Source organism: Colletotrichum lupini, chromosome 3, assembly GCF_023278565.1.
Source record: "Colletotrichum lupini chromosome 3, complete sequence".
NCBI lineage: Eukaryota > Fungi > Ascomycota > Sordariomycetes > Glomerellales > Glomerellaceae > Colletotrichum > Colletotrichum lupini.
The window spans coordinates 3,012,612-3,039,703 of NC_064676.1; the positions used below are offsets into that span (position 1 = coordinate 3,012,612).

General features: G+C 53.7%; 12 protein-coding genes and 1 non-coding gene across 13 annotated transcripts; 5 read left to right on the plus strand and 8 right to left on the minus strand.

The window, feature by feature from the left end:
• Positions 1–271: 271 nt before the first annotated feature.
• On the minus strand, positions 272–448 carry CLUP02_05673 (uncharacterized protein; the record flags this gene model as incomplete). Its single annotated transcript, XM_049284679.1, has 1 exon — positions 272–448. One exon carries the CDS (start codon positions 446–448, stop codon positions 272–274), a length of 177 nt encoding a protein of 58 aa, XP_049141822.1.
• Positions 449–853: 405 nt separating this feature from the next.
• On the plus strand, positions 854–4,567 carry CLUP02_05674 (uncharacterized protein; the record flags this gene model as incomplete). The annotated part of the gene is made up of 1 exon (XM_049284680.1): positions 854–4,567. The coding sequence occupies one exon, from the start codon at positions 854–856 to the stop codon at positions 4,565–4,567; it is 3,714 nt and encodes a 1,237-aa protein (XP_049141823.1).
• Positions 4,568–4,876: 309 nt separating this feature from the next.
• Positions 4,877–5,871, minus strand: CLUP02_05675 (uncharacterized protein; the record flags this gene model as incomplete). Its single annotated transcript, XM_049284681.1, has 5 exons — positions 4,877–4,930; positions 4,960–5,034; positions 5,105–5,180; positions 5,423–5,546; positions 5,751–5,871. The coding sequence occupies 5 exons, from the start codon at positions 5,869–5,871 to the stop codon at positions 4,877–4,879; spliced, it is 450 nt and encodes a 149-aa protein (XP_049141824.1).
• Positions 5,872–5,971: 100 nt separating this feature from the next.
• Positions 5,972–6,757, plus strand: CLUP02_05676 (uncharacterized protein; the record flags this gene model as incomplete). Its single annotated transcript, XM_049284682.1, has 2 exons — positions 5,972–6,508; positions 6,578–6,757. The coding sequence occupies 2 exons, from the start codon at positions 5,972–5,974 to the stop codon at positions 6,755–6,757; spliced, it is 717 nt and encodes a 238-aa protein (XP_049141825.1).
• Positions 6,758–6,939: 182 nt separating this feature from the next.
• CLUP02_05677 (U3 small nucleolar RNA-associated protein) lies at positions 6,940–8,733 on the minus strand (the record flags this gene model as incomplete). Its single annotated transcript, XM_049284683.1, has 1 exon — positions 6,940–8,733. One exon carries the CDS (start codon positions 8,731–8,733, stop codon positions 6,940–6,942), a length of 1,794 nt encoding a protein of 597 aa, XP_049141826.1.
• Positions 8,734–9,448: 715 nt separating this feature from the next.
• On the minus strand, positions 9,449–10,368 carry CLUP02_05678 (uncharacterized protein; the record flags this gene model as incomplete). Its single annotated transcript, XM_049284684.1, has 2 exons — positions 9,449–9,954; positions 10,200–10,368. The coding sequence occupies 2 exons, from the start codon at positions 10,366–10,368 to the stop codon at positions 9,449–9,451; spliced, it is 675 nt and encodes a 224-aa protein (XP_049141827.1).
• An 831-nt stretch (positions 10,369–11,199) lies between these two features.
• CLUP02_tRNA082 lies at positions 11,200–11,288 on the plus strand. Its single transcript has one exon. It is a non-coding gene; the product is annotated as a tRNA-Asp (tRNA).
• Positions 11,289–11,767: 479 nt separating this feature from the next.
• On the plus strand, positions 11,768–14,324 carry CLUP02_05679 (indigoidine synthase A like protein; the record flags this gene model as incomplete). Its single annotated transcript, XM_049284685.1, has 4 exons — positions 11,768–12,175; positions 12,271–12,938; positions 13,002–13,295; positions 13,349–14,324. The coding sequence occupies 4 exons, from the start codon at positions 11,768–11,770 to the stop codon at positions 14,322–14,324; spliced, it is 2,346 nt and encodes a 781-aa protein (XP_049141828.1).
• Positions 14,325–16,092: 1,768 nt separating this feature from the next.
• On the minus strand, positions 16,093–18,906 carry CLUP02_05680 (arsenite resistance protein Ars2; the record flags this gene model as incomplete). Its single annotated transcript, XM_049284686.1, has 3 exons — positions 16,093–16,617; positions 16,642–18,659; positions 18,783–18,906. The coding sequence occupies 3 exons, from the start codon at positions 18,904–18,906 to the stop codon at positions 16,093–16,095; spliced, it is 2,667 nt and encodes an 888-aa protein (XP_049141829.1).
• Positions 18,907–18,986: 80 nt separating this feature from the next.
• On the minus strand, positions 18,987–20,411 carry CLUP02_05681 (uncharacterized protein; the record flags this gene model as incomplete). Its single annotated transcript, XM_049284687.1, has 6 exons — positions 18,987–19,076; positions 19,136–19,589; positions 19,644–19,784; positions 19,893–19,962; positions 20,027–20,321; positions 20,403–20,411. 6 exons carry the CDS (start codon positions 20,409–20,411, stop codon positions 18,987–18,989), a joined length of 1,059 nt encoding a protein of 352 aa, XP_049141830.1.
• Positions 20,412–20,534: 123 nt separating this feature from the next.
• Positions 20,535–21,275, plus strand: CLUP02_05682 (TspO/MBR family protein; the record flags this gene model as incomplete). The annotated part of the gene is made up of 3 exons (XM_049284688.1): positions 20,535–20,646; positions 20,711–20,804; positions 20,885–21,275. 3 exons carry the CDS (start codon positions 20,535–20,537, stop codon positions 21,273–21,275), a joined length of 597 nt encoding a protein of 198 aa, XP_049141831.1.
• A 782-nt stretch (positions 21,276–22,057) lies between these two features.
• CLUP02_05683 (uncharacterized protein) lies at positions 22,058–23,125 on the minus strand (the record flags this gene model as incomplete). Its single annotated transcript, XM_049284689.1, has 2 exons — positions 22,058–22,951; positions 23,015–23,125. 2 exons carry the CDS (start codon positions 23,123–23,125, stop codon positions 22,058–22,060), a joined length of 1,005 nt encoding a protein of 334 aa, XP_049141832.1.
• A 1,749-nt stretch (positions 23,126–24,874) lies between these two features.
• On the minus strand, positions 24,875–27,067 carry CLUP02_05684 (pre-mRNA-splicing ATP-dependent RNA helicase PRP28; the record flags this gene model as incomplete). The annotated part of the gene is made up of 1 exon (XM_049284690.1): positions 24,875–27,067. The coding sequence occupies one exon, from the start codon at positions 27,065–27,067 to the stop codon at positions 24,875–24,877; it is 2,193 nt and encodes a 730-aa protein (XP_049141833.1).
• Between the last annotated feature and the right edge of the window lie 25 nt (positions 27,068–27,092).

Below are 27,092 nucleotides of genomic sequence, written 5' to 3' on the forward strand. Positions count from 1 at the left end.
CCTTGAATGAATTTCACTTGTTGCTTTCTTCTCCGGCAATGCGGGTACGGGTAGCATTGACAATCACCTCGCTGGCGCCCACTTCGGTCACCAACCAATATGGATAGATTCCTTCTGTGGTTTCTCTGCCTCCCGCTCCCACTGTCTCAGTCTCGCTGTCAGCTCATCAGCCATGATCAGCCTTATCGTACGGATACTCCAGAAACAAACACGGCCACACCACCACCCTGAACTGGTAGACCAAGTTGGGAAAGGCATCCGGAGCAGCGGACTACCTAAAGAGTAATTTGAGGTTGTCCTGCAAAGAAAAGCTTCCTGCGCAGAGGCTCCTCCGGTTGGCTAGGCTTCCCCTGTAATAAGCTACGCTGGGCGTATCATGCCATGGGTCGCCCAACCTCTCGCATCGGCGCGTCAGAACCGCACCACAATCGTAGCCATAACATCTCATACATATCCCTCGCGTGACCCGCCCGCGCGGTTGGTGCTGCCCTCTTGTTTGGTGCTTCTGGCTTTCTTGCTTCTGCAGCGCCTACGCTTCCTTCTCCTACCCGTTTTCGTCACTTTTCTTGGTTCCTCTTTCTTTGGTCCCAAGCAACCTTTCCTCTCTGGGTGCTACCGTCCTTTTTATGGACTTGTTGATGGAGACTGCCTGCATTAGGGCCAGCCAGTGTTACCTTACTTTGTCTCTTCCCCGTCGAAACCGCTTTTTTAAAAACCCCGTTGTCCCTCCCCCGGACACCATCTGACGGGTTCGGTTTGAGTCTGGTGGGAACTGAGATTCAAACTCCCTTTTTCAACACTACCAACCGAATGGCCATTGGCGCTACTCTCACCTTCACAACTCTAGACGGACATGGCCGAGTCTGATCTCGTCCGTCCTTCAACGTCGCATTCCGGCGCCTCGGGCTTTCAGAGGAGGTTTCTTCTTTCAAGCCCGGGGCGGCCTCGAACCGCAACTGGTCTCAACGACCCCAAATTCAACACCCCCTCGCCTGCTGGTGGCTTGGCTATCCGAGTCTGCATCAGGTTTCAGCCGTCTTTGGATCTTACCTATGAGAGACAATACCAATCATCGTACGGATTCGAACCGACCGATCAACTATGTCAAGCACTTATACGTCGCTTAACCCACTGCTCTCATGAGCTTCTCACCCGCAGAGATTCAACCGCCCTCGAGCGGACTATCCCACAGATTGGGGAAGGAAAGCCGCTTCGATTTGAGTTAACCTACCAGATCTATCGCGGAGGCCCGGAACCATGGGCAACGAAAACGTTCAGTTCGTACCAGAAGTATCCCATGGATAAGCCGTTTGCCATGGAGATCGCTCGCTCGACAGACCGCATTATAGGCTCCTTTATGAAGCTTCACGACAAGTCTTTCAGATGGACGCAAGGGAGGACACGTGAGCGATCCTCTAGCGAGCTGGAAATTCTCAAACCTTTGAGCAACCCGGTCTCCCTCCTTCACATCCCCCAATCGCGTTTCATTGATGCTACCCAAGATTGGGAATTCGTCCCCGGCTACGAGATCACTCTATCCTTCCGGAGTCGATGCAAGTCACGCAGGCAAAGAGAATGGCAACGTACTATCACGCTGAAGAGCAAGCAGAGCTCCCCGCTAACCTTGTCCCATGGAGAAGATATGGCGTGGGTTTTGTCAACAGCGATGCAACGTGCCTTGGATGCTAGGAAGATGGCGTTTGATAGGCATCACCGCCAATCTCGTGACAGATTTGACTTCCTTGACGAGTCCCATCATTCTGAGCAAAACGCCGTTCATGTCGGATTCCAAATACGGAATCAACTTGGACTGGATCACAGGCACCTGCGCCGCGAGCTTGATAGCAACCTGCTCCTCTTCGAGCACCCTGAGGGTCTCGACTGCGACCAGTTCTTGAGCCAGCTCCAACATGCCTTTGAAGCGGTGCGAGATGATACTGACAAGGAACTGAACGAGATGGACGACCTCAGAGTCACAGTTTATGAACTGTCCGGGCGCGGCTGGAAAACCGAAAAGCCATTTGCTGTCTGCCTCGACTCAACTGCCTGCTATTCTCGGAGAACGGTCAAAGCCATCTTGGACAGAGTGCAGACCGGCGTTGCGGATATCCTCGGAGGCAACGATATAAGTATCACTCTGATGGTTCACAAGCGTGGCCACCTGGTTTTGGACAAGACCCTCGTGGCCCGTTCGCCGTACTACGCGACGGGACAGCGCCAAGACGAAGATCCTGAGACTGTGAAGGAGAATTTCCTGTCGAAACTCAAGAGCCGAATCCAATCCGACATTGCTTTGGTGGTGAAAGACACGTGCGCTCTCTACGACTCTCAGCCACAGAACATTCGCGTTGTCGAGCGGCCAGTTCCTGCAGCGAATGACCCTGCAGAGATGGAAGCTTTACCATCTAGTAGCCCGCTCCCGATCCCGACGCCTAATGGAGCCGTGCCGGACTCTTTCGATGGCAGCTTCACTGAGTCGTCCGAACCTTCGATCCTCGAAGATGAAACGCTTCAGAATAGCAGTGGGGTTGAAACGATGGCCGGAAGCGTCAATGACACCGTGGGGCCTTCGCAACAGCCTGAAACTCCAGCCAAAGCAATCGCTTCCAGAGATCAGCTCGACTGCAGCGGCAGCAGTTTGTCCTTCTCGATGACTGAAGACGGCGAAACTACATATCCATCCTCGTCGTCTACTCCAAGCCTTGCCGACGATAACATTGGCACGCCCCACGATAGCCTCTTGATCACGCCGACCTTTATGCGAACGCTCTCGGGAACCCCTCAACAATTTGACGCAGATCCGAACATTGCCGGTTCAGAAACCTCCGATAGCGACCTTGTCGACGACTCACTAGTAGGGCCGCCGACACCGACGATGCAGCGCTTCAACGGCCCACGACAGTTCAGCCTGCTGGGTAAAGGCAGCCGGTCTGTTTCCAGACAATCTCTGGTATCAACCGACTCTGGTTCCGAACAGCGGTCACTGACCGACTCGGAACCGTCGCCTTCGCCAGAATCAGAGGATGTGATTGTCCAGGTCGAAGAAGTTGCTGAGTCGGAGCCCAAGGTCCAGTCTGCTGCCGCCTGTTTGCCGGTATCGCCTGCCGCGGAGGTCGACGAGCCATCTGAAGAGCCTGCTCTAGAAGGTTGGCTCGAATACTGCTGCGAACCAGTCGATGCCGACGAACAGTCGGTCGCACCGGAGTCGGAAGCATTGCTTGAAGCCGAAGTACAGAATGCCGAGGAGTCGATAAGCCAACAACAGCCAGTGATCGTCATCACTCCAGACGTACCACGAGCTAGGCCTTCTACCCCTCCCCGATCCTTCGAAGGTTTCTTAGAGTACTCTATTGAAACCATCGTCGAAGAGGACGAGGACGACTCTGATGCTGAGTTCCATGACGCAGACTCTACATCTGCCTTCGCCATCATGTCGAGCCCTTCAAGCTTTGCAACGGCGACGGAGACTGGGCTGAACTCTCCCGTCAACTTCGACAATGGGCCACTCTCACCCCTTATTCTCGATTCTGCGACGGCGTCACCTAATCGGGTTGATTCAGCTTCGCCTTCCCTTGATCTCGAGAAGGGAGCTTTACCGCCTGCTGTTGAGGTGATGGAGTCAGGTTCTCTATTTGAGGATGTGCCATCCGCTCTGGCTTCGACTATCCAAGTCGATTCTTGTACGTCTTCCACTGACACGATCGAACCTACCACCGCCCCGCACATTCCCGAGGCAATCGAGCCCTTGCTACCCAAAGCAACTGAGGATTCTCCTCCCGAAGTTGCCGAGGACCCTTCTATTCCTGAAACACACGAGCCCGCTGTTCCCGACGTTCCTCCTACCCCCGAAGCCATTGAGCTGTCCGCGGTTCCCCTGGAACCTGTCGAGCCGACTCTTGATTCCTCCGAGCAGATTCACAGAGATTCACAACCTCCAGTCCTGACCGAGGCCCAGTCCGTCTCGGATGAAGCTCCTCGTACGCCGACATCGGACTCGGCGCCCTCGTTCAGCGACAAAGAGGAAACTCGTGAACCGTCTACTCCGCCGTTGATGACTGAAACTGAGGATTCGGACTACTCAGAACCTTCAGAGCCTACCGTACCATTCCCCGAATTCTCCAGCGATGCGACCGTTCACGACGAAACCATGTCTCTCTCGCACTGGTCGCCGCAGAGAAGATCATATCACTTTGACGACTCGAGCGACAGCTACTTCGGTCACATGCGCAAGATGTCGATCCCTCGGCCATTGTTTGCCCGTCCTAGCTCGAGTTACGCATCCTTCGGCGGATCATTCGGCCATAAACGTCAATTTTCATCACCGACTGCGGGGTTCTTCGGCCTCCAGGAACCGCGTCGTCTCGACATTGGTCTCCGTGGTGCTTTGGTCGGTATCAGAGCCCTACAGAGCCAGGGGAAGCTAGAACGACGGCCATCGCAAGTACTGTTGACACTCGACAACGATAAGGGCATGGTCCTTGTGCCTGGCAATAGTCGACGCAATAGCGAGAGCAGGGGAATTGGAGGTGCAGGAGTTTTGGGGCTGGGCAACGCTTTCGCGTTTTGAACGCATTGCCGGGACTGATAGAAGGATAAACGTCACAGGAGGATTCTTAAAAATATGATGATATGATGACTTGGGGGGAATTGGACGGCGGCACGGAGACTAGGTCCAGCGGCCACCCGGGCAGAAATCCGGTTGTTGGCATGAATTGGCGTTTGGGGTACTTTATTTTGATACAGCGGGTTTCAACGCAAGCGCGCAAGCGATGCATGGCGGGCTGTTTTGCCTGATCAAAAGCGCAGTTTACGTCGCTATTACTAGAATTAGGCAATCAAAAGCACGAAATCTAGAAACCGGTATGAACTACTCATTCTATATGCTCGTTTGTAACAGATCTGGTATATGTGCGTCCTCTGTGACATTGCTCTGATCCAGGTCAGCCTTGTTATCAAGACTTCTGTGTAACTTGAGCCGTTTGTGTCCCGAAAGTTGCGTTTACCGCCCTTGAGCGCTCGCCCGCCATACCGCCACTCACCAACAGTTGGAAATGCAATGGAGCAAAGCTCGAGGCTCGTGGCAAGGGTAGGTAAACGAACAAACTTGCATGGGATCTAAACCTCGAGTGCCTTGAACTGTTATCTCGGAGTCCATAACCACGGGATCTCCAGATTTATTTCTAAATGATAGTGTTTCAGAGCAGTGCTGCAATAGTGTAATCGTATCATACACAATTTTGTGGAATTTTTGTTTCTTATTCTTTCTTTACCCCTATGTAGGCAAAGAGGCGCAGATGGTTATCTCGGGGAAATGTTTGTCTCTTCCGAGGCTACTCTAAACTTGGCATGTCTTTCAGTCTGTCTTACATGGTACACCCCGAGCGCCTTACTGGACGAGTCAAACTTGCTCGGCTGTCTCTACACGACCACGCGGTACAGAGAATCCCATCCGCCATCGATCAGTACTTGAACGTCTCTTGACGTGTAAATGAACATGATTCCCCTGCTCGTCGTCTTTGCCTTGCACTGGATCTGGTTTGAGTTTGCTGTAATTAAATGTGACTGGGATCAAGGTTTGTGCTAAGACCAGAGACAATCTCATGCTGCGCCATTCAGGGTCCATGTACGTTCTAAAGTTGAGACGCAATACTCCATGGCTCTGAGTATTATCCTAAATACACGAGCGGAACAATAAACGCCTGCCCCTCAGTCGAGTGAGTCTTCGTTCCTCACTTCACCTTTTCTCCCACCTTTTGCGATCGCCATCCTTCCGCGGCGGGTTTGTGCGACCTTATCCCCCTTATTGAACCAGCACGGGTCAAACGGAGCGCCCGCATAAAACCGCTTTCGGGCATATCGGCATCGGCTCATGCTTCATTCTCGTACTCTTTTGAGTTGAGAATTTCTCATTTCCTCATCCGCTATTCACTTCTCTCAGATACGGCCTCATTCATTTTCCTGCAAACCGACAATGACTCGCAGAACCAAGAGCGCCGCCCGCAAGGCCCGGGAGAAGGCCGCAGCTGAGGAAGGAGGCGCCAAGCTGCAGAACTTGGAGAAGATGATGGGCGAGCTCACCATCAAGAAGGAGGAGGAGGAGAATGGCAATAATGGAGGCGAAGGAGGCGCCGATCTTCGCGACATTGAGGAGATGATGATCCAGTTGAACATCAAGAGGGAGGAGAATGCAGACGGCGGCAGCAACGACGACGGTCATGATCAGAAGGGTAATGATGTGATCTTGGATTGTGTTGAGCTGAAGGAGGCCTTGGATGACCTCAAGAACCCCAAGAACGTCGATCCTAATGAGGAGGAGAAGGCGAACGGCGAGAACAGCGCGCCAAGGATGAACAGGAAGCTGACCCAGAAGGAGCAGGCGAAGGTTCAGACGAACCTCGTCGCGCGCTGGGAGGAGTACTTTGGCAAGAGAGAGCTGGCCGACTGGCAGCGTCTCTGTGGTGATCTGGGTCTGGAAGCGGATCTGCCCACCAAGACCCAATGCCGAAAGGTGAGTTACCCTCAAGAAGCACTGCGTGATATATCGGCGGCTGACAATGTGAATCTCCTATGAACAAAGGCCCTGCAGACAGTCCACGTCAGCATCAAGCAGTTTCTCAGTGTTGAGAACCGACCGGGCGAGGTTGAGTTCTTCAAGAATCCCTCCCAGCTCGGACGGTATTGCCGCAAGAACCGCATGTTCATGTCCAGCAAGGAGCTCCCCAAGGGTGATCCGCTCCGCTCCTACGGCGCAAGATGAGATTTTAATGCTGGGAGGTTCTAATGCTATAATGAGAGATGAGTGAAAGGTCGACATGGCAAGAGCACAGAGGACAGCCCGTTTTTGATGCAGGAAGATGCAATTAAGACAGGCCCTCACGCCAGATAATTAACCTCAATACACAAACATGCCAACCGAATTTTCTTTTTTGGATACCCTTCTTAACTCCTAATCTCCCACATTCTAATCTTGCCCGTATCATTGCCGACCGCGAGAAGCTCGCTGCTCCGCCCAAACGCAACGCTCGTGATTCTGCCCAGGGGCGTCTGTTCCGTGGGCCAGTTCCTGTAGACGGTGCAGCTGGGGAGGTGAACCAGGCGCAGCGCGTCCTTGGACTCTGTGCTGCCGAATGCCATCAGCTGGCCGTCGGGGGAGAAGGTCAACACCGTGATGGGTGTGACGAGCTGCTCAAACGTGCGCGTCGGCTCGGGCCGCTGCTCGACGTCGACCTCGCCGACCTTGGACGACGTCTTGACGAGCGTGTGGCGATCGTAAATGTTGGTGATGCCGCTGCTGGAGCCGACGGCAACCCACCTGTCGTCGCCGAGGAGTTCGGGGCCCTGATGGCCACCCAGCGCGATGACGATGCCGCCCACGCAGCCATCGTCGTGCCATACAGCCAGGAACCGCTTCTCGGCCACGCTATACTCTCCGACGGAGCCGTCCCGACCGAGGATTGACATGCCTTCGCCGTTGCTCCACCAAACGAAATCGGCGATGCCGTGCCGGCTGTCCAACCGGGCGGCGGCGATCCACTGCCTCGACTCGGTGCTGATGATGTTGATGATGCCGCCGCCCTTGCGCGTCGACGCCACGAGACCCATGTACCGCCCGCAGGGGCTGAGCTTGAAGCGCTCCATGGTCTTGTGCTCGAGCCTGTGGCCCTGGATTTGCGACGTCTTTTGCACGTTGCCCGTCTGCAGGTCCCAGCTGTGGAAGAATTTGCGCCGGCCGGCGAAGAAAATTTGGTCGCCCGACGGATAGAGGAACTCTGCGCGGCGGACGTCGACGCCCTTGGCCTGCACTGAGGTAAGCATCGGGTTCGGCGTCGGGTGGGCCGTCGGGTTGAGGTGGTGCAGGTAGAGCACGGAGGAGACGCTCGAGGAGAGGAGGACGGGGTATCGCGGGTGGAAGGAGAGGTTGTTGACGGCTGCCTTGTGGGTGTCGGGGATCTCGCGCGTGCGCTGGATGTCAATGACTTCGGGGCGGAGGCGGGCTTTGCCGCCGTTGGCAGCGCCTTTGCCGGCGAGGCGGTGGACGTCGCGCATGAACTTCTCGAGGGGCGCCGCGGAGAGGTTCGTATCGCTGCCTTCTTCGTCGGAGCTAATAGAGGAGTCGGAGGCGGCGGCCGAGGAGCGTCTTCTCCTCTTTGCGGGCCTTCCCTCGGACGAAGGCTCTTGCGCCCATTTTGGCAGCGGGTTGAGGCGGACGAATTGCTGTCTCAGTCTTCTGCTGTACTCTGCGCCGCTGACCATGTCCTCGGCCTCGGTGATGCGCAGCTTTCGTAACCTCGTCGCGGCCGCTAGGGAAACGGTCAATCGCTCGTCATCACTGTCCTCCCACGCAGGCGCGTTCTCGTCAACGGCCGCTGGCTCTTGCTTGCTGCCCGCCTTTGCGCCGCCCTTTGCCGCGGGGACTCCGGTGTCGAGGAAGAAGAGATCGTGGTCAGCGACTTCCTCTAGTGTGGGCTCGTCGTCCGGCTTGGTGAGCTGGAGGTTCTGTTCTCTCTCGAGTCGTTCGCTATCGCCGAGAACATCGTTGCGGAAGAGCTGTTCGCGGAAATCGGCCTTGCCTCCCAGGACCAGCTTCTCGAGCTCCTCTTCGTCGGAATCCTTTTCGTCGAACACGGGCTTCGGTTTGCGTTGGCGGGGGACTTCCTCCTCAAATTCTGACTCCTCGGAGGAGGTGACCTCTTCCTCTTCGGAGAATTTCTCGAACGGCTGTTCTTTTGCCATTGTCGCCGGTCGGTGGTGATTTTCTTGTCTCGTTCGGTCGTGGGCGCACCAGCGGATCGAGGTGGGAATGGACGGGCGGCTTGCAGAGGACGTCCAGAATTTTTTTAATGGAGCTTTCAGCCTTGCATCTTCATGGAAGATTTGATTGGCGTAGTTGTACACGCTAGGAAACAAATCAACCAATGGTACTTGAGTGATGATAAGGCTCGATTGCGGGGCATTCAGGACCCCTCCTAACGAGACTCAAACTGGCAAGTGGGTGACAAAATAAGATGCTGGTCGACACTCGACCATAATACCTACTTACCTCTTGATTATTCCTGACTTTCCTATTCTTCTTGTTTTTATTCTTAAGGTTTCCACTATCTTTATCCTTCTTATTATCTTCATCGTTCTTACTACCTTTACTATTCTTATTATCCTTATTATTTTTACTATCCTCATTATTCTCACTGTCTTTATCATTTTTCTTATCTTTGTTTTCTATATATTTATGAGAGAATACTTTTAAGAAGAAGAATAAGAGAGCTAGGTACTATAATACCTATAGAGCGGCAAACGGTTGTGTCGCCTACTTGACTTGTAGTTTGTGATCTCAGTGTCTAGAGATATTATTTTGTTTCTCGCTTTTTAGTTATCCTCTACTTCTTCTGCTAATTTCCTCTTTTTGCTCGTCTTACTTTCTTGTCCTCGTCGGCACCAGGGCGTAGCTCTTTTAGTTATTCAGCTGATTCTGAGCGTCAGCCAGTTCCTCCGCTATATACTCCTCTCCTGATACGAGACTTAACAGACTCATGCTATCGTCGGCCAGTTCCTCCGCTATGTACTCCTCTCCTGATGCGAGACTTGACAGACTCATGCCATCGTCGGCCAGTTCCTCCGCTGTATACTCCTCTCCTGATGCGAGACTTAACAGACTTATGCCATCGTCAGCCAGTTCCTCCGCTGTATACTCCTCTCTTGATGCGAGACTTGACAGACTCATGCTATCGTCGGTCATGGCCTCCGTGACTGCACTCTGATCGTCGTCTTCGTCATCGTCATCGTCATCGTCATCGTCTTCGCCTTCATCGTCAGAGATGTCGCCGTCTGTGTCCTCCTTGTAATGAATTCTGCGACGAGTAGCCCGACGTTGCGTCTTGTTCTTGGGCCTTGATGAAGGCAGAGATGACTGCTCCTCGGCTCCGGTCTCCTCGATGGCCTTGGTCTCGTTGCCCAGATCTAATCTTTATAAGTATATCTTGCTATAGAGCTAAAAACTATTCGCCGGCCCTCTCAAGCTCTTACTCTTTAACCAAGGCCTATTCAGCACTGAATAGGCTAAAAACAATTGATAGAGTAATATATAATAATACGGAATGAGCTAAAGCATTCCTCTATAATATATAAATATATATCATTGTCTTCCTTTGTTCGCTATGAGAGTGGCAGATTTGGCCTAGGAGAGCGGTGGATGAATCTATTACCCGCGTGAGAGTCTATTGAGCTTATATCTAGATCTGGCCTAACTACCTCGTTTACTCTCTGAGCAGCCACACAGCCTATGGTAACGACACCGACGATGAAGATAGCATCGCGACTGCTACCAAGGGGCAAATCCATCGGGCAGCTTCTATAGAAGCACGACGAAGCCATTAGACTCCCTGGCCAGGTAGCTATCGATGGTCGGCCAGTGGTCGATAAAGTGGCTCAGGCAGATATAGTCTTTTCTATCGCCCTCGGTGATCAAGCCCGTGATGAGCCCACAGTCGACAGTGTTTGTGTGCGCTATGATAGGCTGATTGTAGTGTTTATGTAGTGACCGTGTATATACCGAGCCGGGTCCGTGGCAACTTTATCCCGCAAAGCAGAAAGCTATAAGGAGACGGAGGGTTTTAGTGTCTCGACCTGTCCCACAATGGAATGGCAGGACGGTGTCTTGTAATAGTATATGACTCTCAACCTCCCCGACGACGAAGAGAAAGACACCCTCGAGAAGGCCTGCTTCCTTGGCCCCGACGGGAGTAAGAGATCGGACTAGAAATCAGTATCCCCAAGTCTAAGTATATCTTAAGCTCTATTCTTAATACCATTATTATCGCTAAAACAATTGCTTTTCTTTACTCTATAATTATTCCATTGATAATATGTCTTGAGAAGCTAAGAAAGAGGGCAATAAGGGAGGCAATGAGAGAGGCAACGAGAGAGGCAATGAGAGAGGCAACGAGAGAGGCAATGAGAGAGGTAATGAGAGAGGTAATGAGAGAGGTAATGAGAGAGGTAATGAGAGAGGCAATGAGAGAGGCAATGAGAGAGGCAATGAGAGAGGTAATAGTAATAAGAAGAGATTGAGATATATCTCGGCCGGCATACTATTATGCCAAGCTTAGGGCTATGTCTGTTCTTGCGCTAAGAGATGGGTCATTCATATACTCTCAGCGGGCCTCAGCCGTCAACCAACTATCACTGGATGAAAACATCCACACATCCCCGATAGTCTAGTGGTGAGGATATCTGCTTGTCATTGAAAATTCAGCGATTCGCAGGGGACCGGGGTTCAATTCCCCGTCGAGGAGTATTCTTTTGGCCGGACTCATTATTTTATGAGTTATCGTGAAGAATGGGTGGTGTTTGTGAAGCTTTTGTCATGGTTATGAGTTGTGAGAGTGAGTATCGTGGGATCGCGAAATGCACCTACGCTAAGCCACAGGTAGCGTGGCGCGGTGGGGTTCTAGTATGGACCTTCCTTGTAAGTAAGGTAAGCACCACTGTATTTCGGAGGGCGTGCACCTCGGCTCTGGGTACTTGGCAGGGCGTCTTCTCATATCGCCGTATTCCGCTGCTCTTGAGAGCTAGACGTTCATCTTATATGTTGAGCACCCAGCGAGCCTAATTGAATCGTGTTCAGCTCTCAGTAGCAGTCTCGACTTTTATATCTTAATACGACAAGCTTGGCAGCCACTCTCTTTGTCGAAGAAGCAAAACATTGATCAGTTCATCCACAACAAACAACCAAGCAACCAGGGGCACGGCACATCGCCGTCGTCTATCAAACATGATTGTCCCACGCTCATCTTGCCGCTTGGCCAGACAAGCTCTCTCGCAGCTGCAGCTCTCGCGCCAAACCGTTGGGGCCAACCCAGCACGTCGTCACATGAGCGCCGCCGCATACCAATCAGGCGGACTGAAGAATCTCCTGCGTGTTTCTGAAGAGGTTGCCGATGCCGTTGCCACAAATAAGCCGGTTGTGGCTTTGGAGTCTACAATCTACACACACGGTGCGCTGGGCAATGATCTTGGCTTGGAAGACATTGTCCGTCAGGGCGGCGGTGTTCCTGCTGTGTGTGGTATCCTGAACGGCGAGCCTATCGTTGGAATGACGGAAGCTGAGGTTGCCTTCATGGTCGATTCTGGCACGGCGGGCAAGGTGTCGAGGAGAGATGTTGCTCACCTCGTTGGACTGGTAAGTCACTAGATAGCATTGCGCTATCATTCGTGTTGGTCCATTGACAGACGTCTTCTGCACACATTCCATGCCTCAGTTCTAACATATCTCAGGGAATCACTGGAAAGAAGGTCCATGGCGGCACCACCATTGCCGGAACCATGCTACTCTCAAGACTCGCAGGCATCCGCGTCTTCGGCACTGGCGGCCTAGGCGGCGTTCACCGCGGCGGCGAGAACTCCCTCGACGTCTCCGCAGACCTCACGGAGCTCGGCCGCACGCGCGTGGCCGTCGTGAGCTCAGGCTGCAAGGGTTTCCTCGACATACCGCGCACGCTCGAGTTCCTCGAGACGCACGGCGCCTTCGTCGCGACTTTCGCCGACGGCCGAACCGGCAACGTCGATTTCCCCGCCTTTTGGGCCCGCGAGAGCGGCACAAAGAGCCCCGCGGTCGTCCAGACCGAGCGCGAGGCCGCCGCCATGATCTTGGCGCAGGAAAGCCTAGGCATCGAGTCCGGCATGCTCTTCGCCAACCCGATCCCCGAGGAGTACGGCATCCCCCGCGCGGAGATGGACGCCGTCATCGAGACGGCGGTCACGGAGGCTATTGAGAAGGGCTTCACGGGCGCCAAGAACACGCCCTACGTCCTCGGCAGGATCAGGCAGCTGACGGAGGAGCGAAGCACGCTGGCCAACAAGGCGTTGGTGAGGTCCAACGTGGCGCGGGCTACCAAGATCTCGGTGGAGCTCTCGAAACTGCTGAACGAGGGCGTTTCGAAATCGTAAGTTTTCGATTTCGTTGTATATAGCTCAGCCGGGGACTCGGACTCTGACTGCGTAGATAGTTCTTCGAGCACGCATGTTTCTGGTTATGACATTCCCCCTAAAGCTACCGTCAAAGTGGAAGAACCCAAGTCCAGCAAGGCCGATGTGCTTGTGGCGGGCTCCGTAGCGATTGACCTGAGCTGCGACTACCATCCCCTAGGTGACAAGAAAGAGGTCGCGCCTCATATGCAAACCTCGAACCCTGCTTGTATCAACCAGTCCATCGGCGGCGTCGGTCACAACGTCGCTCTGGCAGCTCACAGAGTAAGCAAAGACACGACAGTACGCCTGTGTAGCTTGATCGGTGACGATGTGTAAGCCCGCTCCCCCCTTATACCTACAATTCCACACCTAACGAAGTGAAAAGCGCCGGCGCAACCGTCCTGTCCTCTCTCAAAGCTTCAGGCCTCGAGACAACCTACATCCGCCAGCTCACCTCCGAGTACCACGTCGCCAACCGCACGGCGCAGTACGTCGCCGTCAACGACGCCGAGAAGAACCTCGTCATGGCCATGGCCGACATGGGCATCTTCGCCAACCACTCCTTCCCAGACTACTGGAAGTCCGCCGTCGCCGGCGCCAAGCCGGCATGGCTCGTCGTCGACGGCAACTGGAGCCCCAAGGACGTCCGGGCGTGGATCGACGCCGGCCGCGAGCAAGGATGCAAGGTCGCCTTTGAGCCCGTCTCGACGGCCAAGTCCATCGGTCTCTTTCCCAAAGAGCACCCGCACCTCGGCGTCTTTCCCAGCCCCGGCATCGACATCGCGTCGCCCAATAATTTTGAGCTTAACGCCATGTATAGCGCGGCCAAGGAGAATGGCTTCTTTGATACGCCCGAGTGGTTCGAGGTCATTGACGCCTTCAACATGCGCGGTGCGCGAGACCGCTTCGTGGCTCTTACGTCCAAGGAGATGACTGACGCGGGCATCCCCGTGCAGACGGTTCACCTCCTGCCGTACATCCCTACCCTAGTCACAAAGCTGGGGTCCAAGGGTGTTCTCCTGACTACGATTCTGGGCAAGAACGATCCCAGACTCAAGGACAGAAACGAAGAGAAGTGGCTGCTTACGAGAGGCTACGTTGATCATCCCACCGTCGGCGGCGTCTATATGCGCCTGTTCCCGCCTGCTGAGAAGGTTGCCCTCGACGAGATTGTATCCGTCAATGGGGTTGGTGATACGTTCTTGGGAGTTCTCATTGCTGGCCTGTCAAAGGGGGGCAAGGTGGAGGACTTGATCGATGTCGCGCAAAAGGCGGCAGTCATGACGCTCAAGAGCCACGAGAGTGTGAGCCCTGACTTGGAAAGGCTGGATGGGGCCCTAAAGGCTTCTGTGAGGAGTTGAGAGCATCATGAAGTTACCCATGTAGAATAGAAAAGTTCGCGGCGTTCAGTGAGACTTGACCCTTTGACCTACTTCATGTATACCGAACATGTTGCGTGCTCTTGTGATGATATGTCAGCAGAGGCAAACTTGACTGTCGAACAGCTGGGTTGTAGGAGTCGAACCATATGCCTGAGAAACATCAGCGTCCCGGTTTGTTCATACTAATTAACCACTCAGCTGGATGGCCTCGGCAGCTTCGAAATGCGGGGTGCTCCGTCCTTTAAATCTGCAATCTATGTACCCTTTACTCTGCTCCTCTCGTAGTCTTGTAAGCCAGGAGTTGAGGATAAGATCGAAAGGCAAGGTTGGCGGGATGAGCTACTGATTAGAGGGGCTATAAAGGCCCCTGATACCTGGCCGCTAAGAACGCCCGCCTCAAGCACATAGTTCCCGGGGTTTGGGTCTAGTCGGACTGCATGTGAGAGTGATGCTGCTGCCTTCAAATCGACGTTCTTTCTTGGTGATATTGTTCATTCTTTATGTTGAACACATTCTCTCATCGCGTTCATCATTCCTCAGACAGCTAGCTCCCTTCGCCCTACGTATTCGGATTCGGATACGTTCACCAACGTGAAGCCAGAGGCGAACCTGGCTACACGCGACTATATTCTTCACTTCTGAGCTATGGAAAACAAAGAAGTGGTGGTTCTTATACCAGCCTAAGGAAGCGACAGTGCTGTCACCAAGTAGATATCAAGACCGTGTTTCTTACGATAGCTAAACACTAGATGTTATGTTGAGGAAAGAATCCTAAAACGAGTTTTAGCTACTGAGGGTAAAAGCCAATACTTGCCCCCGACTCTCAAGCTTGCAGACAAGTACCTAGCAGCAAACATGCCTGTCCAGGCCGGCAACGTTTGATGTCCCGGTATCAAACAGGTATACAGACACGAACAGTAAGAACGAGACATCATTTCTCATGTAAAGAATAGAGATTCACTTCAAATTTTCACTTGACGAGAGAAGAGCCCTGATCCGGCTATGAACATCATGAACGCGTCATATCGGAACGGGATTGTTTGAGCTAGTAGCATTCATATACAGCCATGGAAGTGAAGTAGTTTGTGAAAGAGAGTGATGACAACACGGCGTCTAGATCTCTTGACTATCTAGATCTGTATGAGAATTGCCCTGCACAGTCTCACAGCAAGAGATATTCAGTGCTAGCAAAGTTGAATAAGTCTCAAAAAATTGTTGCGCCCAGAGCAAATGGCGAAATTACATCCTCAAATACCAAGCCCTCAATGAAAGGGGCCTTTGTCAATCAGAGGCAACAATACAATGCCAGCAACAAACAAAAAGAGATCAAGAATAGCCTTGGCTGTGGGGAGACTTTGTGTGTGGACTCTTTACTGTACTTCTGCTTATTGACATAGACGGCACAATCTATAACAAAGGTCATGAGAGGGCATTTGAATCAGCATTGCTCAGTATGGGAGGATACTGACAAGACTTTGTTTGTCTGATGACCCAGGTCAAATAATTAAAACCCGTTTTCATTCGCAATCCCAACCTAACCCGAAATTTTGTTATTTTACAAAGTACAACTTGATGTGCCCGATGATTATGCAATGCCCATGTTGTAAGAAGCAAGCCCCCGGTAGAGCGTCATTCTCGGCGCCCGTGACCAGTCGTACGAGTCAAAATTTCTTAATAACAACCAATGGTTCTATCCCTCCTTGACCACTGTTTTGCGACGTTCCAAGCGATGGGAGTAGTTCTTGTCCTAATAATTCAGCTCTCCGCCGCCGCCGCCAGCGACGTGATCGAGATCCTCGTAGCTCTTGAGACTACGTCCCTGAGTGGCCTCCCGTGGGCCGACAGCCGCTCCACCGCCGGCAGCACCGTCTCCCCACTTGCCGGCGCCACCGCGGCCTCCTCCCCTCATACCACCGTCCCAACGGGGATTCGGGCGTCGGTCATAGGGACCGCTTCGGTAGTTTCCACGGCTACCGCTCATACCTCCGCGGCGAATGGGGCCAGAGCCTCCGCGGTCATCGCCACCAGCATTCCATCCGGACTGCATACCGGGATGTCCGCCACCGACGAACGGCGGGAACCCGCCGGGTGGCATGGGGAATCCAGGGATGGGCATCATGCCATTCATAGTAAAGTTCTGCAAGTTGAATCCACGAGGGGTTCCAGTTGCAGAAGAACCATTAGCCGGAGGGAAGTGACCGTTGGAATTAGCATCAGTCCTTGATGGAGCAATGTGAGATGGGTCCATGACATAGGCATTGATAAGGTGGAACTGTGGAGTTGGTTAGCAGCTGACGTCAAGTAGCTGGGAAAGTTGACTTGCCTCTTGCTCAATGGTTTCGAGCCATTCGTTGTGGCGCTTCTCGACGTGCTTGCGCCAGAAATGCTCTTCCTTGAACAACTTGGCACACTCGGGAACCTTGCATCTCCATTTGTGCTCGTCCTCCTGCTTGACGTATTTCAGCAGCTCGTCACTGACGGCATCCTCAACGGGGCGGCCTCCAAGCTTGCGCAGGTCTGCCGTTTCGGGCTCAAGGATTTGCATAATCTTGTCCTCGAAAGTCTTGACCCAGTTGTAGGCGCGAAGCAGCTGTTGTTCTGCCTTGCCGGTAGTACCGCGGAACTTCTTGTCCTCAGTCGCTTCGCCTTCCTCCTCGATCTCGCTGCGCTTCTTGCCAGGGAATGGCTCCCCATTGGCACTAGCACGCGCAACGGCCTTGGCGGAAGTACTGAGGGTGGTTCTCGGGCGACGCAGGTGACCGCCGGGGCACTTGCGAGTGAGCTCATGAATTGAATCGCTCTCAAAGACACAGAAGAAGCAAAAGTTGTAGACGCGTCTGAGATACTCAATCATGAGATCCAGCTGCTTCTTCTTGACCAGGAGGTCTTCGTCGTCAACGTCGTCCTCCTCAACAGCACCTTCATCTTCGTCATCGTCAATGGCACCATCCTCTCCGTCTTCCATGCCGTCATCAACGTCGAGGTCACGCTCCTTCTTGGCCTTCTTCTTAGGTGCAGTGACTGCGGGCTGAAGGCGGCCGCCGTTCTTAAGATCGTCGACACGTTCCTCAATCTTTAAGACGGCGTTGAAGTCAGAGCCGAAGTCTTCCTCAAACTTGTTGACAAGTCGTTGAACCAGGCCCAAGTCCTTCTCAACTCGCTCGGGTGCAGAGAAGAGATCCCAGAGAGCCTTCTTTCTGGGGTGACTGGGAGGATTGTGCACACCGACGTGGCAGACGAAATCGCCCCTGACTTCGTCCTTGACAGTCTTGCCGTTGACAGCATCAAGTGCCTTCTCAGCAGTCGACACGACTGCTGGCGACTTCAAAGGCATATCGCCATCCTCATCCTTGGGGTCGACGCGGTCAACGACTGCGGGGGCAACTTCTGATGAAGGGTGAAGCATAACCCAACCAATACGATGATACCGCTTGCTGGGGTTGGGATCTGACAGAGAAAGCCACTTGAAGCCGCCCTCTTCTTCGCCGAGATGCTCCTTGCAGAAAGTCTCGAGGTTTTGTCTGCTGACATGGGGCGCAATGGTCTTGATGAGAAGGGTGGGCTGGTAAAGGTTCTCGTCTCTGATGTCACCGCCGTTGGCTGGCACAAGGTCTCCCACGCCCAGGATCTCGTTGGCGGCGGTTGCTTCACCTTCCTCCTTCTCTACGAGGCCTCCAAGGCCATTAGTCTCGCTCTTGGGAATTCCCTCCAGCGAGAACTCGTCAAAGGTTCCGGACTCAAGATCTTGCTCCCATTGGCTGTAAGCGCCACGGCGGAATTCGTTAAGCTGGGCTCTGAAACCGTCACGAATTTCAGGGACGTATCGCTCGCGGAACCACTGCTCCTTCTTGTGCTCGCCAACGAAAGTGCGAGCCATCTTTGCTTGAAGTTCTTCCTTGTAGGCGTCATACGCGACCTGAATCTTGGCCTTCTCCTTTTCGCGCTCTTCTTGGGCTTCACGTGTGCCTCGGGCACGTTCCGGTTCACGGCGACGGCCAGTACGTTGGCGTTCCTTCTCCTCCTTGATCTTTTCGTTCATCCTCCACCATTCGCCAAAGTATGAGAAGCCGACTTGGTATGGGAGCTTGACGGGATCCGCAAGGGGGTTGACGGTCATCGGCGCAGAAGCGCTGCTGTCCTGTCCAGGGACGTAGCGATCAATGTTGGCTGGCGGTGACTGGATTCTCCTTTCCCGGCGGTCATCGCGATCTCTGCCACCAGCGTAGTCGTCGCGACCGCGACCCCTTGGCTCATATCGGTCGATAGCAGCTGGGGATCGTGAGCGCCGTCTGTCACGGTGCTGACGCTCATGGCCTGAAAGATTTGTCAGTAATTGACCAGGAAATCCTTGCTAGTTCAAGGCCCAGTATCGTGGGAGAAGCCTCGACAAGAAACGGCCGGAGCCATTGGATGAGATAAATCAGAGATCCTACGCACCAGGCGATCTACCGCGGTAGAATGTGTCAGCTCGCTCTTCCTTGACTCGCGTGTCGTCGCGACTGCTCCACGTCCTGTCACCCGGCGAGCGCGCAGAGTCTCGATGTGAAGAGTAGGAATCCATCGTGGATATGTCGCGCTGAGTCTAGTGTATAGGACGGTGAATGGCGTCTTTGTTGAGTTCAATTGACCTCTTCAGCCAGATTAAGTATCGCGTCGGCGTCGGGTAGCTGCGTGGTTGCTACTCATGTGATTTCGTTTCGCTTGCTCGATCGAAGGAAGGAAGGAGGAAGCCTGTTGATTGGCAACATGATTGCGGTTAGAGAAATCATTCTGCAGGCGGAATACGGGACGGCTTCTGAGGGAAACGGAAGAAGAGATAGAGAAAGAATTGAGAATTCGGGACGGAAGTAGCAGTAAAAAGTGGTGCAGCTGCCAGAGGGCAAAGATGAGTTGAAAACCGACTCGTCACTCTGACGATGACGGTGCAAACGGAAGAAGAAGAAAGACGGAATGCCAAGTGAGGCCTGCTGAGAATGATTGACAAACGAGGATGGTTGAACAGGCAGTTGGGCGGGAGTAAGAATGGATGGTCTGGGAGAGGGAAGACAGGAATAATGGGGATTGAATTGAGGTGATGGATGGACAATAGGTTGCGGATGAGTAAAGATAATGCAGAAAGAAAGGGAAGAACGAACTATTCCGATGGCGAGGGCGTATGCCTCGACGATAAGACGCGTGATGTTGTCGTGATCCAAAAGGTAGAGGGTTTTGGGATGCACGAAGGAGAGGTTGAAGATGGGAAGGCTGACCCGACTCCGTACTCAAAGGGCGACGAGACGATGGGAGCGAGACACGAACAAAGGGTCGGCTGGAGAGGTCCACCTTGGGCGAAACGGGCTTAGTGTTTCTTTCGGAGGATCCTCGGCAGCGTCGGCACTCTTAACTGCATACGTCCTCGTTTTCGCATATGTGCTTGCCAGATACGAGTCGTTGACTGATCTGCACCTTTTCTACAAGGGAAGTAAGTACCTTACCTTATGATGGATAAGATGCCGCAGTCAATCAAGTCCAAAAAGAGTCTTTTCGAGTTGACTATGCCTTCTCTACACAATGCATCCCGGGTACTGGCAAGCGCAGTAATCAGTGCCTTCCTCGAGACCTGCTAATGCTGTCGCAGCTGCCCCCAGCCGTGACAGGCGGGTCAATGTCCAGTGGAATTCAATTGCTGGAGAGCTGCAGACAACGGCGGTCGATCCCAGCGATCTCCAGAGCTTCACCCCTGTAGCGGCAGAAGCATGTCCATCTGAGGAACGGGGGTCCCCATCTGCCAAACTGCCACCTCAGCTGAGATAGAATGGGCGGATAGACAACGTGACAATTTTCACTGCTTTGACCCAATCGTCTTTCAAGAATTGACAAGCACCACATGCACCTTCTGATTCGTGAGTACGTCTGTCTTGCGCTTTCCCGTTCGTCAACATCGAAATTCGAAGTAGAAGTCGCCAGATTGAGGTGGTTCCTGACAGGAGACTTTCTCTACATTGCGTCATAGCTCTCCTGTAAGAGGATAGCTTCCTCGCATGTCGGACTGAGACCCGCCCCGAGGTTACTTCTCACCATCCGCATCGCATGTTCCAGACGAACCGTTGCATTTCACTTATAAACACACCACTCGCAATTATCGCGTCTAACACCTTTCTCACAATTCTAGTCAATTTCCCACCAACTACATAACCGAAATCGGCCACAATGACAACCTTCATCCCGGCCCTGACCTTACCCCACCAGGTCTTCGAGAATGCAGCCGCCTCGATCCTGCTCCCCATAGCTCTCGGCACGGCCGTCGGCTTCTCTTCGCGGCGTACGTTCCCCTTGAGGATACTTCACACCCTCAAAAAAAGGCGATACTAATAAAGCTCATGCAGCCAAGGATACTAAGAAGACCTATGCCGCCATCAAGAACCCTCCCGGCCGCCCTCCCGCGTGGGTGTTTGGTCCGGCATGGACTCTCCTTTACGGGTAAGCCTAACTTCCTCTCCCAAAACACTTCACCAACACGATGACGCTGTTCTCTGGTATCTAACAAACCCCCCTTCAAGACTGATGGGCTACTCCGCCTACCGTGCCTTCCACACGGGCCTCTCCCCAACCTCCACCCTCTCCCAAATCGCCGACACAAAACACGGCGCCACCCTCTACACGATCCAGCTCGGCCTCAACCTCATCTGGATGCCCCTCTTCTTCCTCCTCAAGCGCCCCGTCGCCGCCACCGTCGACATCCTCGCCCTCCTCGGCATAAACTCCTACCTCGCCTATCTCTGGGGCTCCGTCGACGCCGTCGCCGGCGCCTGCCTCGTCCCCTACCTCGGCTGGCTCTCCTTCGCGACCTACCTCTGCGCGGGAGCGGGCTACCTCAACGACTGGGACCTCAAGGGCGCCGAGGCGCGATACGAGGCCGAGCAGGCTGCCAAGGCTGGGAAGAAGCAGTAGTGTTGTGATTGTTACCGCTGTCGTGCGGGCGTGTGTGACTCGTGCAATGGTCTAGAGAAGGAAGATGACGAGGAGGAGTGGACTTGGTGGGCGTATCTGCGTGCTATGGCGTTCTAGTTGGTTATTGGCTGGCCTGTTCCTTACGTTGAGCGTTTACTAGGAAAATAAATTCGATATCCATCTTTATGAAAACATGTGCTCAACCTATGAATTGAAAACCGTTCAACGGGCAGACAATGTTTGAATAGCTTGTAATAGATGAAAGGCGTACAGTTGTCACAGGTCATACATAGCCGTATGAAAACTGACAAGAATATAGGACAGGAAGGACTGGTCGACGTGGGTCTCAGCAGCTGTCGAGTAAAGCATTTACGTTACTACCATCATCACAGCCAACAAGTCGCAAAGAATGCGTGGTACCTTGGTTAAGCCAGCAAGAGTAGTCTTCAAAGAGGAAGCCCCGGACGGTAGATGGCAACACATCAAATCGTATAGCCTTTGACTCAAGGTTGTATATAAAAGACTCAATAGTCTATGCTTACGTCTCTTCCCAACTTTTGGTAAAAACCCACATCCATCTAGCCGGGCCAATTCTGCCCAAAGTGTATGCACATGTATAAGTATATATACTGTTTCCGGAATCGTATCCCCTTGTACGCCTTCTAAATGCCAAATTGTATAAAACCACCTCCCCGTCTTCCTACCACAACAGCAGCCACAACCACCCAAGTCTAGGGATATCTCAAAAGGGTTTCGATACGTGTAAAGGGAAAAAATGACCTCTACTGCAGAGGGAAATGTCGCTTGAGGCCGTCAAAAACAATGAAAATGAAGGCCGAGCTGGGCGCCGAGCGAAGGCACGTAATGCCACAGCCCCGGTACAGACCCCTCAAGCCGTGTTGCCGCCAGACGGCCGCGCCTTCCTGCCAGAATGACCGGTTCAGCGCTGCGTCGCCGATAGCTGCCGTCTGCATGCGCGACTTGATCGTGTCGGCCGGGAAGAAGAGGAAGTTGTATGACACACCGCCCGAGGCGCCCGCCAGCGCCTGTTGCCACAGCGGTAGTGGCTTCCCAACCAAGGCGTCCTTCTCTACTTGCGTCTTGGCCGACCTGGCGTTGAGCACGTTGAACATCTTCGTAACCGTCTCCTTGCTGCCGAACCATGCAGCGCAGCCGCCCGACTCGCGGATCAGAGTACCCATCTGTCCATGCCAGAAGCCCCTGATGCCTTGGTGGCGGTAGATATCGCGGACGACAGACAGCGGGCGCAGCTGTTGTGGTGCCCCCAAGCCGTCGGCGCCGGCAGGGGCCTGGATCTTGCACTTGACGAGTTCAACGGGCGTCAGGACGTATGAAGTGAAGAAGCCGGAGAAGGCACCGGTGAACCACAGGGCTGAGAGTGACAGCTCCTGGCCTTGGGGCGTCCAGCCCGACTGGTATACGGCGGCGCGACCGATCCGTTCGAAGAAGAACAGACTGCTGTTCTCGAGCGCGGCTCCGACGAGCGGTGCGCTGATACCGCGGTATAGGCCGCGGAAGCCTTCAGCCTTGAAGGACTGGCGAAAACAGTCGATCGGGCCCTTGTAGCGGAGGGGCTGGTTGTCGGGTTGGGATTGGAGGCGGACCTTGACCGTGTCGAAGGGGTACTCGATGTATTTTCCGACAACGCCGGCGACCTGGTAGTAATTGGCTCGTCAGCGAAATTCGCTCAAGGCTTCATTTGCAAGCGGGCAACTTACCGATCCGTAGACGATGTCCTCCATAGCCTCCAGAGCCGCGGTACGGCTCTTCTTCAGCGACACGGGTGCGTCATGGTGGGGAACCTCCATCGCTACTGCGGCCGAGTCCATTGTGATGGTAATTGCGAGGTGCGATGGCTAGCTGATAGCTGCCTGAGCTACTCGGAGGTCGTCAAAGGTATGCGTCAGGTCGGACGAAGGATCGAGCACCTCCAGTTATCCCTCAAAGGTCGGTGTGACGAGAGGAGGGGGTTATTGTGCGTTTGAGCGAGTTGGTCGTTCGACGAAAAAGTACCAGCCAGGATACCGCGCAGCTCAACAGCTTTTTGGGTTGCGGCCGTGAAACTTCGAGACCACCAAGTACATCAAAGAGCAAAACAAGAAACAAGTTTGCTCAAAAAGGAGCAAGTGTAGGACGTCTGGTTGAATAGAAGGCTATTCAGCACTGTCCTCACTGCTCCCCCTCGTACTGAGTTGAATCAGGGAGGTGGGATGAACGTACAGGAAGACGGAGTACGGACGGGTACCGCGGGGCAAAAGCGAATGTAGCTGGGCAGTGTCCACGAGTGTGTCACCCAGCAAGCGCGCAACGCCCAAGAACTTTTTTTTCGGGGGTGGGTGGTATTCGATCAGAAAAATACCCACCGATACCGGGGAGGGTTTAGTTTAGTTTCCAAGTTGGGGATTCTTTGCACCAAGCTTGCGACCAATTCGAAGGGCTTGTTTGTGTCAGTGTCGATCCCGTTGGGTGAAATAATTCTCGCAACGTTGAAAAGCCCGCGCGCTAGAGAGAACGACAGAGAGGGAGCGCGGGAGGGAGGCAGCCCAAAGACTCAGAGCTCAGAAGAGGAGAGAGAGGGAATTAACAACGTGGTTGTCAAAACGGCCAGCTCATGACTTGAAGAGGCGCATGGCATGGGGTTTGTACTAGAACCACCATGTCAAAGAAACGGTGAAGGGCGGGCGCGCAGGTAGGAAGGAAGCGCGGAATTGCAAGTTGCTGGTGGAGTTTTGGGCGGCACCAGCAAGGCAAGGTCAGCATGGGAAGCGGTACATTCCCATCTTCCATGATTGAGGCAACTTGGATGTACCTATGGTACTATACCTTGAGCCAAGTCACCTTGGGTCGGGTTGCAGAAAATTCTCTTGTCCTCTTTCCCTTTCCCGCTTCTGAATAAGGTACCCTGCCTGGTCCTTTTCATCGGGCGCTGCTTCCAGCGTCTTGCAACGGGACACTAGGCGCACTTTCCAAGCCTAGAACATCCCTGGGGGTCCTGACATCAGACCGAGGGAGGAACATTGCGTAAAAGTGCTCTTCTTGGTGGGGTTAACTCTGAAGTGCCCTGTCACTCTGGTCGGCGGGAGCTAGGCAGTCGGGTGAGTTCTTGGAAACCCCGAACCGATGAAGGCGGGTGCTGAATCCTTCCCCGCTGTCGGTGTCAGGCACAGCAAGGAGCCCCGCCATCTGGGCAGGAACCAGGATCATACACAGTAGATATCGAGTCTCAATAGGCAAAAAGGTACTTGAGGTAACGAATCTGTTGGAACAGACATACAACGACAGACATGAATTTTAGGGATCAAATAAGGTCTCAGGACGTACATGAACACCCACAACGATCAGACACAGTTTTGTCCAAAAAAAAAAACAGTATGGGACGGTGTGGAGGGGCGACAGGAGAGACGGCACAAAAGTAGAGACGCTAACAGAACCGAGGCGCCGACGATAATGGCTCGGACATAAAATTTTTATCAGATCAGATTATCACGATAATCTATGAGGCCGGACCTAGTCCACTTTCATCTATTCAGTCTCTTTCCTCATCCACTCGCCATGCTACCGTCACCCATTACCCTACATTAGGCGCCCCACTGACCCCCCTTGCCTGACGACTGCTGCTCCTCTCCACCGGCCCTCTTGTGCCCTCGTGTGGGTTTCTGCTGCGCGGCCTCGTGCCGCCGAAGCTCCTCGGGCACACGCGAGATGGAGCTCTTGGAGAGCATCTGCTTCAAGTCGTAGAATAGGTCCGCATCCTCGTTGCCCAAGAATGTAATGGCAACACCACTCTTGCCCGCGCGACCCGTACGACCGATGCGATGCGTGTAGCTCTCGATGCTGGTCGCCATGTTGAAGTTGATGACGAGACTGACGTCGGGCACGTCGATACCTCTTCCTGCCAAATCTGTCGCCACGAGAACCTGCGTCTGCCCATTGCGAACCGATGCCAGCGCCGCCTCTCTCTGCTCCTGCGTCTTGCTTCCGTGTAGCGTGACTGCAGAGTAGCCCATCTGTTTGACGTCTCGCGCAACCGCGTCGCAATTGCGCTTGATGTTGACGAATACGATGATGGGCGGGGCAAATTCTCCAGCGGCAAGGATCTCCTGCAGCCGCTTCTTTTTCTTGTCCTCGCCGGACACCATCTCGACCCGTTGCTCGACCGTATCGACGGCCTCGCCAGCATTACCGATCGTGACGATGGCCGGGCGCCGCAGATACTTTCTCGCAATCTTTTCGACAGTCGGCGGCATGGTGGCCGTGTACATCATCGTCTGTCTGTACCTGTCCCTGGCACCGAGATAACTCTTCATCAAGGTCGCATTTTCCGCATCGTCCGTGTCGGGCTTCTCGTTGGTCACCGGCAGGGCATCGAGAATCTTGTTCACTGACTCCTCGAAACCGAGATCGATCATCCGATCTGCTTCGTCCATGATGACGTAGCAACATTGAGACAGAACAAGAACGCGTCTTTCGATGCAATCAACCAGACGACCGGGAGTCGCGACAATAATCTCGGCACCTTTGCCCAATGCATGCACCTGTTCCTCCATGGAGTGACCACCCACGATGCTGACTACGTTGAAGCCAAGCGGATCGGCGAATTTGTGCGCTTCCGTCTCAATTTGCTGGACCAATTCACGCGTGGGCGCCAGGATCAAGGCGTACGCTCCGTCGTTTTTGTTAATTTCCGTTAGAGGCGGTAGATCCGAGATGTAGACCAGCAACGGCAGAAGAAACGCTGCAGTTTTACCCGAACCAGTGACAGCCACACCGATGAGATCTCGAGCCTGCATCGCGATAGGAATGGCTGCTCTCTGAATGGGCGAAGGGTCCTTGTAGCCCACTCTGTCGACGATCTCCAGTAGCCTTCGCGGCAATCCTGACTCTTTCCAGCTGCGCATCGGGTTGGGGATGAGACCACCCTTTGTCGCAATGCCAAAGTCTTCCTTGAAGATTCTCCAGTCGCGTTCCCGCATGTCTTCGAGTGTCTTTTTCGACCAGTGCTTGCCCAGGCCTGACCGATCTGCGCGCTCCTTTGCCTTCTCTCGTGCTTTGTAGAAGTCCTCCATGAACTCCTTTGCCCGTTGCTTTCCGAATTCGCGGTCTCTCTCCTCAATCATCCTTGCCCTTCTCCTCGCAATCTCTTCGGCTTCTTCGGTGTACTCGCCAGACAGACTGCCGAATGTGTAGGATTTCAGGGTTGTCGAGTTGGACTCGTACATTGGGTCGTTTTCGAGCGTGGTATCTTCTTCCGCATCCCATTCGAACTTGAACTCCGTTGCCCTCTTGCGCTTCTTCTTCACCGAGAAGTTGGACTGTTTGTTCACCTCCGGTCCGAGATACCGGTTGCGCAGCAGGTCGGCCTCGATAGCTTCTGCAGTCTTCTTCTCCTTGCCGTCCTTCGTTGTCGTCTTTCGTTCTGGCTTTTCCCGCCCGCGGCCTCCGGCACCTCGACCGTCTCTGCCGTTTTCCGTGCCATTCATGGCCTTGGGACCAGTAGGAACTCTGCTGCCATATCCATTCTGCGCTCTGTTATCGCCCGTGCCATTCACTTCGGAAGCCCATTTCCTCTCCAGTTCTGCCTTCTTTTTCGCATCCTCCTCGGCTTTACGCTTGCGCTCTTCTTCCTCCTGTTTGGCCTTCTCTGCTGCCTGGCGCTCTCGTTCCTTCTTTGGGATGAATCGTAGCTTCGATGATGCTGCATCGGCGGCCTTCTTCTTTTTGAGAATCTCTTCGAGGTCCAAAGGGACCTTCTTCGATTGGTTGGTGCTCATTTTCAGGTTGTGTGTGGTACTGTGA